This window comes from Lycium barbarum, chromosome 1 (genome assembly GCF_019175385.1).
Source record: "Lycium barbarum isolate Lr01 chromosome 1, ASM1917538v2, whole genome shotgun sequence".
NCBI classification, from domain to species: Eukaryota; Viridiplantae; Streptophyta; class Magnoliopsida; order Solanales; family Solanaceae; genus Lycium; species Lycium barbarum.
This window is the reverse complement of record NC_083337.1, coordinates 142,684,889-142,698,654: the sequence shown is the minus strand read 5'-3', so window position 1 is coordinate 142,698,654 and position 13,766 is coordinate 142,684,889. Positions and strand designations below refer to the sequence as shown.

Here is a 13,766-nt window from a genome sequence, read left to right as displayed (position 1 = left end):
TTTATACATAAGAGGGAATTTATACATAATTTATAAGAGGTGTATACACACTTCTACCGTATAAAAGTGTATAATAGTGTATAAGAGATATTTATAAACACTTACCGAAACCCTAGATATGGTTCGCCGGTGCAACCACCGATGATGGAAACAAATTTTACCGATACCCTAGATCTAGTTCGCCGGCGCAACCACCGGCGACGACAACAACAAGGTTCCTCAGAAAGCGCTCAGCCTGGCACTCGCTTCTCTCATATGTAAAAACAGTCGGCTAGAGCGAGTAAAAAAAATATACATGGGATAATCCGGGTAAATGTTTTCTTCAAATTGTCATACAGTGTTATTTTCCCAACAAAATTCTTATTATGATATGCAAAATTTAAAGTTGAGATTAAGTGGTACCGTAACCAAATGACCCCTTATGAGTTGTTTGGTTACTGGGATTAGGGGTCGGTTATCCCAGTAAAATTTCAAATTAAAGTCATCAAGTTTTAGGTTGTGGTATTAGCTAAAATCAGAATAGTGTTATAAATATTATTTAAGTACTTATTATTGTGGATGCCTATATTTAGGAGAAAAGTTAGGATTTGTGACTTTGAGATCAAGCTATTTTTTCCTTATATTGTATTTTCATCCCTTAAGAGAAATAAGCATTCTCCTCTCTCCTCTCTTTCTCTACAAATATTCTTGTTCTAATTTTATTATTTTAAAACAAATATAATTTATTCTAAAATTATCAGATCATCTTATCCCATGTAAAAGGTGAAGTTTTCTATTCCGGTTATCATCTCAAAATAATAACCTTATTTTGCACGAAACGACCTCTCAGAGTCTTGGTTTACTATTTCTCATCATTCTTGTGGTTGGCTATCAGCCTATCATCATTACAATTTTCAGTTCTCTAATCTCTACTATTTTGGAAGTTGTATAGGAGTACCTTTTTAATGATGAAAGCCAGCCAATTGGGATGACCTTTGTTTTTTCTTATTCTTTTAATATAGACTCCCCTTTGGTAAATATGGACCATAGAAGACGTAGCGCTCAATTGAAACTAACTATTTTCCAATTATCTCTCCTCCTAATTCGACCGTAAAAATTTCTTTCTGTTTTCTTCCTTTCCTCTTTGTCTCTATACTTTCAGATTTTCTTTTCTTTTCCTTTCCTTTCTTCTTTCATGAAACTCTGATTTTCAGACCAAAAAATAAAACAAAAATCACAATAGCAGTCAAATGCTTATATTTTTAATGTAGCACGTAGCCATGCATGTTCATGATGATTTTTTATGGTTGACAACATAATACTTTGTATGCTTTTTGGATTTAACTTTAGATTAAGGACAACATTTGAGAGGCAAAATGGCAGCAGAGGTAGTAACGGTTGAAAACAAAACCGAGGAGAACATAGTATGCTATGCTCCAACCATGATAACAACCAATGGAATATGGCAGGGTGAAAATCCACTTGATTATTCATTGCCACTCTTCATATTGCAATTGACATTAGTTGTTGTCTTGACTCGCATTCTCGTTTTTATCTTGAAACCCTTTCGTCAACCTCGCGTTATCGCTGAGATCCTTGTAAGCTTCATTCTGTTATCCTATATATGTATATTGTCGCATTTTCTGTTTTCATTTGTCATAATCTTTCATTGAGAAAACAATGCATATACAATATTTGAAGAAAAAAAGAAAAAGAAAAAGAATTGATTGGTGCAACTGAATAATGTTTCCTTTTGTTAATTTTGTCAGTTGATCATAAAATGTTGTTATATTTGTTTGATTAAGTAGACTAATGTTGTCTTCAATGGTGACAGGGTGGTGTAATTTTGGGGCCATCGGTATTAGGAAGAAGTAAAAAATTTGCTGATATAATATTTCCTCTAAGAAGTGTGATGGTCCTTGAGACAATGGCAAATATAGGCCTTCTTTACTTTCTTTTTCTGGTTGGAGTAGAAATGGACATTGCTGTTATCCGAAGAACAGGCAAAAAAGCAATACCGATAGCTCTAGCAGGGATGGTAGTTCCATTTCTCATAGGAGTTTCGTTCTCCTTCATGTTGCATAAGAGTTCACAAGATACTAAACAAGGGACTTTCATACTCTTCCTTGGAGTCGCGCTTTCTGTCACTGCATTTCCTGTTCTTGCAAGAATCCTCGCGGAGTTGAAACTTATCAATACTGAAATTGGTAGGATAGCAATGTCTGCTGCCCTTATTAATGATATTTTAGCTTGGGTTCTCTTGGCTTTTGCCATTGCCTTTTCAGAGAATCAAAATATGGCTTTGGCTTCTGTTTGGGTGCTTCTGTCAAGTGCAGCGTTTGTTGTTTTCTGCGTTATAATTGTTAGGCCTTTAGTTGGATGGATGATAAGGCGAACTCCAGAAGGCGAAGCTATTAGTGAGTTCTCCATATGTCTCATTCTCACAGGAGTAATGATATGTGGATTTATAACAGATGCTATTGGGATACATTCTATTTTCGGGGCTTTTATCTTTGGCTTGGTCATTCCTAATGGTCCCCTTGGTGTTACACTTATTGAAAGGCTAGAGGACTTTGTTTCGGGGCTTTTGCTGCCATTATTTTTTGCCATTAGCGGTCTCAAGACGGAGATTAATGCCATTGATGGAGTTGGTACATGGGCCATTTTAGCTCTAGTTATAGTCCTAGCTTGTGCTGGAAAGATTGCTGGAACAGTACTTGTTACTCTCTATTACAGAATTCCATTGTATGAAGGCATTACTCTTGGTCTCCTCATGAATGCCAAAGGACTCATTGAGATGATTGTGATCAATGTTGGTAAAGACCAAAAGGTACATTGTTACAAGGACTGTCTATATATAAAAATTATATAAAATTATTCTGTTTATATATAGAAAAAATTTACCAAGTATATAGATCAAAAGTTACTTTTCATAAACATATATTAAATCTTGAACACCCTTAATGGAATTTCTGGCTTCGCCACTGACTGAATGCATGTTTGCAGGTACTTGATGACAAATCTTTTGCAATTATGGTCATGGTAGCTGTGCTTATGACTGCAATTATCATCCCAATTGTGACACTGATTTACAAGCCAGCAAGAAAGTTTGTGCCATATAAAAGAAGAACAGTTCAAAGTACAAAGCCAGATAGTGAATTCAGGGTACTGGTTTGTATCCACACACCTAGAAATGTTCCAACAATCATCAATCTTCTCGAAGCATCTTGTCCTACCAAGAAATCTCCAATAGGAATATACGTCCTCCACCTTGTCGAGCTCACTGGACGTTCATCCGCAATGCTTATCGTCCATAATACGCGAAAATCTGGCAGGCCAGCGCTTAACAGAACTCAAGCTCAATCGGATCACATTATCAATGCCTTTGAGAACTTTGAGCAACATGTTGGATGCGTCTCAGTGCAACCCCTCACTGCCATCTCTCCTTATTCCACCATGCACGAAGACATTTGCTCTGTGGCTGAGGATAAGCGAGTGGCGCTTCTAATCATCCCTTTTCACAAGCAACAAACAGTTGATGGCGGGATGGAAGTCACAAATCCAGCTTTCCGAACCATAAACCAAAACGTACTAGCAAATGCACCTTGTTCAGTTGGGATACTCGTTGACCGAGGCTTAAGCGGATCCACTAGGCTAGCAGCAAATCAAGTCTCTCACCATGTAGCCGTGTTATTCTTTGGTGGTCCCGATGATCGTGAAGCACTGTCGTATGGATTGAGAATAAGGGAACATCCCGGGATCAACCTAACTGTCATGAGATTCCTCCCCGGAGAAGCTGCAATTGAAGCAACAAGATCAGATTCAAGAAAAAGCAACATGAATGATCCAGGAGTACTAACAGTAGTAACAGACAACGACAAAGAAAAACAGCTAGACGAGGACTATGTCAGCGAGTTCAGAGCAAGAACAGCTAATGATGATTCAGTTGTATACATTGAAAGAATAGTGAATCATGGAGAAGAGACAGTAGCAGCAATAAGGACAATAGACAATTCACATGACTTGTTCATGGTCGGTAGAGGACAAGGCACTATCTCACCGTTGACAGCTGGACTAACAGATTGGAGCGAGTGCCCTGAGCTAGGTGCAATAGGAGATCTATTGGCATCCTCAGATCAGGCTACGGCTGTTTCAGTGTTAGTGATTCAACAATATGTAGGAATGGGGGCAGGGGATCAGCTTCTTACACCGGACAGCCCGGGTCAGCAACTACATGATCACTTTAACTTCAGCTATATGAATCCCCGGACACAAATAAGAGGGCAGCAACCTCAATTCCATTCACAACCCTGCTAACGTACTTAGGCTATTTTTTTTTTTATTTTTTTTTTGGTTCCATCAAATTTTTGACATTCTTTCTTACTTTTGTCATGAATTTTTGAAAGACCGCCTCGAAGGTGGAGGGTAGTAATTGGATCCTACCAATCTATTATGTATAAAACCTTACTGTTTAAATTACTCTTTTTCTGCAGAAGACTTATCATGGCTTGTTGTCATTCCTTATGAAAGGCATAGACATAAATCTAAGAGATGAACATCACATTTTATGTAACTTTACTAGCCCTGTCTATCAGTAATTGAGAGGTCATTAATGTTGGCCATATGCAAATGCGCCCCAACTTCTAAAATACAGTTGTACTTGCGACCGTGTCTATATCAATGAGCTCTCAATTACTGGCTCTAACTAATGCGTATTCATATTGGGTAGGGCCACTAAGGGGTAAACCGCTCCTATCAAGAAATACATCATGCTTTTTTTTAGGCATAATACTTCGGGACCACCAAAATTTGACACCTTTTATTCGATGTGCACCTAAATTGCTTTGGCCCCTGCAACATAAACATATATAGCTGAAGCTAGCTAGATCTTCTCTTAGAAATTGTCTGCTATAATCCATAACGTGATTTTATCACAAGGCATAATGAAAGGATTTATGGATAATTGAATGTTTCTATGAGAGAGCTGGTCACTTTATGAATAATGTTGCATGAATAGCATTTTCAACTTCTTTCTTGGTAGAGAATTCCAAAGGCAAGAAAAGAAAATAGGAACTAGGAAATGGGAGATGGAACAACAACAAAAAAAAAAGGGGGAAAACATCATACTGCTGAAGAAGACAAGTTAATATATCAAAACCTTGGGGTAAATATCTCAAAAAGTAAATATCTCAAAAAGTCACTCAACTATAAAGAATTATGTAGCAAAGTTACTCAACTTTGTTTTGTATCAATAAAACCACTCAACTTAGGACTTTTCTCTTATAAAATCACTCATTCAAGTTTGTTATCAAAAAAATATGACATGACAACATAAAGAATTTTTTATGCCATGTAGATAAAAACTCCACAAACAAAATTAATTTTTTTTGTAAGGAGACCATATCTTATACCCGACCCACCCTCCCACAAATCGTAAAATTTCTTCAATTTTGATATTCTACATAATAAAAGAATTTCATATTCTACATAAAAGAATGAAATAGCTGGAAAATTATGCTTTTTACCTCTTCACGTGAATAACAGTATAGTGGTTAATTATTCCCCTTAGTGAATTTGATGATGGATTGTCTTGAAGGCTCCATGCCTTTTCCGGAATGGTGGAATTCAGTTTGTTTGAAGCTAGATGAAGTCTTCCTAAAGCTAAAACATTTCCTGAACATTCTGGAACAGAATATGATTCCCGGTCAGATTTAAGGCTCCAAGTTTCTGTAGTAAGCTGTAGATTTCATCAGGAATTGTCACTCTTATATTGTTATGTTGTATGTAGAGTTCTTGAAGATTCTGCAAAGCACTCAGATTTCTACCACTGAATCCAGTTAAGTCACTGATACAGTTTATCACATGAAGAGGTAAAATCATAATTTTGCTATTTTGTTCTCTTATTAGAATATGAAATTCTTTCATTACATATAGAATATCAAAATTAAAGATTTTTTTTATTTGTGGCTGGGTGATCGGGTATAAGATATGAATCTCCTTAAATTTTATTTCATTTGTGGAGTCTATGTTTACATGAAGTAAAGAAATTAATTTATGTTGCCATGTCATATTTTTTTATGATAAATTTGGATGAGTGATTTTATAAAATAAAAACCCTTAGTTGAGTGATTTATTGATACAAAACAAAGTTGAATGATTTTGCTACATAATTACTCATAGTTGAGTGACTTTTTGAAATATTTACTCCAAAACCTTATTAATTGTTTTTCAGGGATCAAACATCTTATAATTCCTTACACCAAAGATCATTTTATTACTACTAAAAATGGGATACAAATAATACAATATTGAAAATAAGGCGAGGAGCGCCAGCTTCCTTCAACAACAATAGAATAACTCTACATATTTCCTGAGGAAATACGCGACCATGCTTAAACACACACAATACTGATAGTTTAAAAAATCCTTACACTTTCAGTATACGTAACTTAAATCAAACGAAAACTTCTAGACAATGGATGAAAATTTAACAAAGAATGCTTTAATTTAAGCGCATTGGAAGCCTTTAGGGGTAGTCTTTCCACAGTTGTTGAGCAACAAGCTGAGGGAAAGAGCGGCATTAAGGTGAGTTCCGAACACATTAGCTTTAATGGCAGTGCAAAGGCAAACGGCAGCATCAACATCAGCAAGATTCTCAATGATAGAGCAGCATGAACTCTTTGATAATAATGGGCTTCCAACAACAACATGCACCAAGTCATTCAACAAATTGGCGCACACCTTCAATTTTAGTGTGTCCTTTGGACACTTATTATAGCCCTTGGATATTGATGGGGTACTAGGGGGATTCTTGTGTTGAGTCTTTGGTGGACATTGGATGTAAGTTGAAGTAACCATTGTGAAGAAGAGAATGTTCAAAGTAAGGAGAGGAGCAATGGATGATGCAATCTTAGCCATTTTTTGAAAGAGAAAATGTGGGAAGTGCTAGTGTGTGTTTACTAGAGTTAAGAGATTACTTGGTGTTGGAAATGAACAAGTGAGTGAGAATTTATAGATGGAAAATGTGAGTATATTTTTATTTTGTAACTAATTAGTAATCAAGAAAATTTGTAGAGGCCCATGTCCATGTGGGCTATAATTTGCATTAGATATATAGAGATAACAGGACAAGCTAGCAAAATGCAATTCAAGATAAGCCTAAGTCCTAACCTATAATGGATAAAAAGACTATCCCCATTTTCACATGAATATATTGGATCTGTATCAAGTCCTAAAAAACATCAAGATTGATTATTGTGTTCACCTTGGAGTTGGAGACTAGTAAAAATTGTTTGATCTTATTTGTTCTACCATTCTAGAGCTACCGTGAATAAATAGAAGGTAGGGTCACCTACCACCTCCCTCATTAAATAAAGGTTTCGGGTTTGAGTCCTAAAAATAGAATTCTTCTTCGTCAGGAGCTTTTTACTCTTAAAGTGGATCTTTTAATCCGGATCCAAAACGGGTAGTGAATACCTAGTGAAAAATTCCAAACGAAAAAAAAGGGCCAAAATAGTTAAGCAAGGCTTGCGTGCAATGCTCTCTTCCATTTATATCTTCTATTTTTCACATTAATAAGTTATTCTATTGACCATAAATCTTCAAAGGAACCGTACATCCTAGCTAGCAAATACTCTGATATAGGTTTTCCTTCACTGTTAGTACAACATACTCCCTCCAAATCCCAAATAGTCGTTTTGGCAATTAAACTGAACTTATTTCAAACTATTTGACATTTTGCAAAAGCAAAAAATTATTTATTACTTCAGTTTTATTCAAACTTATCATTATTATTTCAACTAGTGGAGTGTCAATAAAATGAGATATCTAAAGACGGATAAAAGGTAGTATAGACCGACATTCTTCGGATTAGGCTTTTAAATATCTTTCTTGGGTATGGAATATGCAAGAATATTAAAAAAACATATGTATAGACCGGAGTTAGTACTAAATATTGTGATAAATCGGCTTCAAATATTCCAATTTCCAGATGTCTTAATTGAGATGAAATTCCTTTTTGTATTCCTCTCTGCCAATTTCTCATCTCGAAGGAAGAAAATAAAAAGAGGCTCTGATGCCTACAACTACAAGTATTACTAGCTCTTGAACCCAATAGTTAATTGTCGATGGTGACCCTATTAACTACAATAAACGTTTAAACCAAGCCTACCAAACACAATAATGTACCAACAAAGATGCTGCATTAATGGCTCCTAGCAGCAGAGAATGACACCCACCACGATTATTAAGATTCAGCTCTGTTACTATACTGACTATGAACTAATAACGCATTAATAAAACAATATTAGACCATATTGTAAGGTGTTCAAAGAGAATAGATTGTAATTGTTGGTCATGTGAACCCTGTCCTCAAAAAAATGTACTACTATTTTGTTAAGAATGTTTATGTAGAGAAAGGGAACGTAATAATTATCTAACTGCAGGTGACATATAGCAAATATTAATATATGGTCTCTTCTTGGCGATCCTTCTTCATATTCCTGCAATTCTTAACTTCCTGTAGACATAAAACAGAAAAGCTTCATCTAAAATCTGCCAACATTTTCAGCTTCTATTAACTTTGGGTTTCTTTTTTATTCCTCTATTTAAAATCTAAAGTTATCATTTTTACCCAAAAAAAATGAAGGATCATCATCATTGGGCATGGCCAACATAAATCAAAGTGGCAAGGATGCTTCTGGACTTGATAAAGACTAAACCTCTAGCTCATACAAGATATTTGGGTTCTTGTGGTTTTCAGTTCTTGGGATGGCAAGTAGTTGAAATGTTTTAATGTCTCCATTAATACCTATACCATGTGTCCAACTTATTACATGTGTAGAAACAAGCAATCTGTCAATGGGTTTTGTGGTTCATTATAAATTTTCAGTTTTATGTCAGATTTCTTAAGAGACTTTTAATTTTATATATAAAAAAATTAAAAATAAACACGAGATTTTCGTAGGATTATTTTCTTATATTCAAATTTTAAAGGGTTAGGTTGAACAATTTCCTCGAGAATCTTGTGGTTTTCATTAGAAATTTTGGGAACCAAAGCTGCAAATTAGATGTCTAGGCCATGATTTACAAACTTCCAAGTCACACAGAGACCAGATATTCTTGTTCATTTTAATTTTAATATATGGAGCACCAAATAGCTTCCTTTCTGCTAATTTGTTATTATGGAGTGCCAAATCACAAGATACTTTCATTTGTTCTTTAATTTGAGTCAACAGACCTAATAATGCTTCGCCTTGTGAACTATAGTTGCATGTGGTAGTAGACTCGTTTTTGGTCATTGCTATAGCAATCAGAAAAAAGTAAACACAAATTTCCTTCACTAGTCATTGCTATAGCAATCAGATATAGATACCTTGTTTTACTACTCAGCTTCAATGGAATTACCAAATGATATTCAGTAATTATTCAGTTTCTAAACAATCGTGTTTTCATTTTGCTTTTCTACATATACAAAAACTTTTTGCTTACTAAAAAGGCCCCCGAGTTTGGATTCAGAGACATTAGATAGACAATTTTAAGCAAAGTAGCAGAGAAAGTAGACAGATAAATTGCCTTCAACATTCATTGCTATAGCAATCAGATATAAATAACTTGGTGTACCACTCAACTTCAATGAATTACAAGATGATAATTGATAATCGTTCAGTTTCAAGCACATGGAGTTGGCATGTCTTAATTCTTTTTAGATAAAGATTATTTCCGCGAGATAAAGATTATTTCTGCGACCTTCCTAACTAATTAAAATTTCAGATGTCTGAAAGAGAGGTAGAATTGTGGAAACAGCAAGACTATTATCAGCTTGTTGATTGCTGAATTTAACCATCAATTATTCTTAAGTTTCAGGCCTTAGAAAGTTAATGATACATGAGAAGATACGTAAGAAAAAATGTGGATCAAACAGCAACCAGATGCTTGCTTAAGGCTCTCCGCTAAGTTCCACTCTAGATAGTCATATGGGTAGACGTTTGGTGTCTGTAAAAGCCAGAAGTTACAGAGCACAAACAGAAGCCTAATTAGTTAAAAGGCAACATTCATGTGTATGATGATCACATAAGGGGTTGGTGGGTTGCCAGATAATACCAGCTAGTAGAAATGTGAAGACACTTCAGTTTATTCATACAGAATAGTGGCAAGAGTTGAAGCTATATCATTTTTCCCTGGTAACCAACTCTCCGATTGCAACATGCTAGGAGAGTAGTCCTCATGTTCACCAACCTACTACTTGCGGAAGGGAGGTGTTATGAAGACTCACCAACCACGAGCAACTACTTTGAGACGAACTAAAGGGGCTTTATTTATTTATGCACTAATCAGAATACTATTGCATACACCCACTAAACCTGTTTTAGCTTCTAGTCAATCTCACCACATCTTCTAGAACAATCTTGAACACTGAAATCAAATTATCTGTTTTCCGCTCCATCATCAGATGATGCAAACTAACATCAGAATTTTCCATACCGTCAAAAACATAAAGGTTGATGCAATTTAAGAATTCCATCCATGAAAGCACTGGCCTTAGAAAGGCCAGACAATTTACCAAATTGATTTTGGGGTGAAGATATCCCTAGAATCATCAAGTCATTGGTTCTTCACCTTAGACTCATATATCTAGCGTTTTCACTTTCTTCATTGCCAATGTGGGACAACAAATTCAGACATAACAACTTATCCAGTCTGAACAGATTCCACACTGCTATTTTTCTCTTTTTTTTTTTTTTTTTTAAATTTATCCGCAAACAAGGTCATAGAGAGTGAAATTCAGGATATCCATCTAATGCAGAAAAGAATAGGGTGTCCTAGATGAAGTGGACTGGGAGGTTAATGCTTTGTGACTGGCCCTTTTGTTAAACAATCAATACTAAATAGTTTGCTTATGCTAAAATGTTATGTGTTGCATCCAAATAAGATCTTCCAATCTACAAACTTCAAAGATATCGACTACCTTCCATTAGCGCAGATACTAAGTCACTCCGTTTCCAAGGTTTAGGGAGAACGGAAGAAATCGTCTAGCATTTATGTCTCTATTGTTATTTAAATCGTGGTCTCCCACGGTTTTCACCCTATTCATTAACTCCTAGGCTACAACCTTGCATGCAGTTCAGTTCATCATATGGTCAAGAAAAAATGGAAATGTTGCCCCTAGAGACTGGGGGCCTATTATTATCCATCTCGGCCTTTCCCCAGCCTCCCTACCTCTACAACCCCCTAAACTAGCCTCACCCACTACATCAATTAGAAACCGTGTTAATTCCAGTCCTATCCAGGTCCCTGATTCACCAATCAATTATTTAACCTAGATTTGTTTGTTAATAAGTGAACCCAGTTGTGCTGACTAGAGACAGGACTACATTGTAACACAAAATCAACAAAATACAAGCACAGAGACCAAATGGATGAGCCAAACTGAAACTTTAGGTGAAAAAGGAAAAGCCAGTCAAGTTACAGCAGAAAAAAATGAAACCACCAAAGGATATGGTGCGGCGGATAGGGCTGCTCCTCCCTTAACCAGAGGTCTCCAGTTCGAGTCCTGGGTATGAAAAAATCCTTAGTACGGAGCGCTTTCCCCCAAATGGGGCCCTACGCGGGCTAATCCGAATATACTCGAGCTCCAATGGGGTGCCAGACACCTGGTGGGAAACCCAAAAAAAAAATGAAAAAGAAAAAAAACAGAGCCCTTTAACTAATGATAACTAACATATTAACTTAGTACCAATGAAAAATCTACGAGTCCAGAGCCTAAATGGCACAATTTTAGATCAAAATTTCTAAAAGCGGTTGTGGACTACACAATAAACCAAAATGGGTTTATCATATAGCCCTACACGATTTACCCATTTTTTAATTGCTTCTGTCTTTCTGTCCGTGGAGTTTAAAAAAAAAAAAAAATTAAAGGGCAAATCGTATACCACTACACGATTTGCCAAATTTCTTTTTGCAAATCATGTAGATGTACACGATTTAATTCATCCCATGTCAATGAATTCAACGAGCAATTTTAGTTTTCTTGGAATATGATTTTTATACATTTACAGTGCAACAATTGTACATCAGTTTGCCTAATCGATTATATACAATTGACTATAATAAGTAAACTACTGTTATACTCACCAAGTATCCTTTTACTGCTAATTCAGTTGAAATACCTCATATTCCAATTTCCAATCTAGATGATTACTCGCTCTCTCCCATATTACTTGTCCATTTTTATTTTTTTTAAAGTCAAACTATATAAACTTTGACCAACAGTTTGAGATATATTTTTCACCATATTAGTATGAGAAGGATTGTAACTTATAGTGTTTGTCGTGTAGTTTTTAAATATTTAATTTATAATTTTAAAATATTGAATTGATCTAATCAAATTTAACTCTGAAAATTAGTCAACGTGACCTTCGAAAAGCGAAACTGGACAACTAATATGTGACGGAGGGAGCATTTAATATCAACTCGGTGTAGAATCATTAATAATCTTGGGATAAGAGTGATTAGAATCTATAAATTAATACACCATTTAATTTAAATTCGACATGTAACAATAACTTTTATGCCTTCATTTAATCACTTTGTACAATAAACAAATTGCTATTACTCCCTCCATTTCAAATTATTTGTCGTGGCTACTAAAAATAGTTGTCTCAAATTATTTGTCGTTTTAGAAGTTCAAGGCTAAATTAATTAAATTTATCCCAATTTACCCTTAGTAGAATTTTGTTATTAATGGAGATGACACACATATATAAGAGTAAACATTTAATGAAGATAGATTATAACTTAGACATAAATAAAGATAAAGTAGTTAAAACTCCCTCCTAATTAATATTTTTTAAGGGGCGGGTAAAACAAAAAAGCGACAAATAATTTAAGACGGAGGGAGTATCATATTTCATTATTCAAACATGTATAGTTAACTTTCGATCAATTACAAAACTTTAGCTTTAATATGATTTTCAAAGGGTATTTTTTCCTGATGAAAGAGTGAGTATGAGAAGTCCACCTTTTATCATAAGCTGCTAGGGCTTTTCTTCTAGTAGTGTCTCCTTTCTTACATGTTAGAAAACAAAGTTTGCGCTAAGAGTAGTCTGCAAAAATTAAAGGTTAAATCGTGTGCATCCATACGATTTGCAAAAATACTTTTGGCAAATAGTGTAAGTGGTACACGATTTGCCCTTTAATTTTTTTTTTTTTTTTAAATTTCACGGATGAAAAGACGGAAGCAATTAAAAATTGGGTAAATCGTGTAGGCCTACACGATAAACCCATTTTGGTTTATTGTGTAGCTCACAATCCCTTTTGGAAATTTTGGTCCAATTTTGTGCCATTTATGCTCCGGACTCAAACATCTACTCACACCACAATTTGACGGCTTTGTTCGGATTATGGAGATAGGAAAGAAGAAAGAAATAAAAGGTAAGAGAAACAAAATCATATTGTATGAGCAAATTAGCGTTAGGTGATATTTTTCTCAGGAGGTTTAGATTTAAACTACTTGGATTCTTATTTATCTTAGCATAAGGTGATTAAGTTGATGTTACATATTCAAGATTATGGTTTTAAGTGAAAGCTCAGAGGATCTTACATAATACGATTTACTTTAAATTCTCACATGATCTTTTAAAAAGAACGGATCTGAAATTACGTCAACTCATCATTTTAATTTGAACAACTATGAAGCTCACTTTACTACGTTTCTTCAAGTGTATGCCATAAGTACTTGTCGACAAGTCACATGGCAACTTAATGAGACTTTGTAGATTAAGTAATTA

General features: G+C 35.1%; 2 protein-coding genes across 2 annotated transcripts; one reads left to right on the top strand and one right to left on the bottom strand.

The window, feature by feature from the left end:
- Positions 1-1,190: 1,190 nt before the first annotated feature.
- Positions 1,191-4,783, top strand: LOC132641113 (cation/H(+) antiporter 15-like). The gene is made up of 3 exons (XM_060358001.1): positions 1,191-1,577; positions 1,814-2,809; positions 2,986-4,783. Exons 1-3 carry the CDS (start codon positions 1,356-1,358, stop codon positions 4,294-4,296), a joined length of 2,529 nt encoding a protein of 842 aa, XP_060213984.1. The 5' UTR covers positions 1,191-1,355; the 3' UTR covers positions 4,297-4,783.
- Positions 4,784-6,223: 1,440 nt separating this feature from the next.
- On the bottom strand, positions 6,224-6,981 carry LOC132641123 (14 kDa proline-rich protein DC2.15-like). The gene has a single exon (XM_060358012.1). The coding sequence runs from the start codon at positions 6,895-6,897 to the stop codon at positions 6,487-6,489; it is 411 nt and encodes a 136-aa protein (XP_060213995.1). The 5' UTR covers positions 6,898-6,981; the 3' UTR covers positions 6,224-6,486.
- Positions 6,982-13,766: the final 6,785 nt, after the last annotated feature.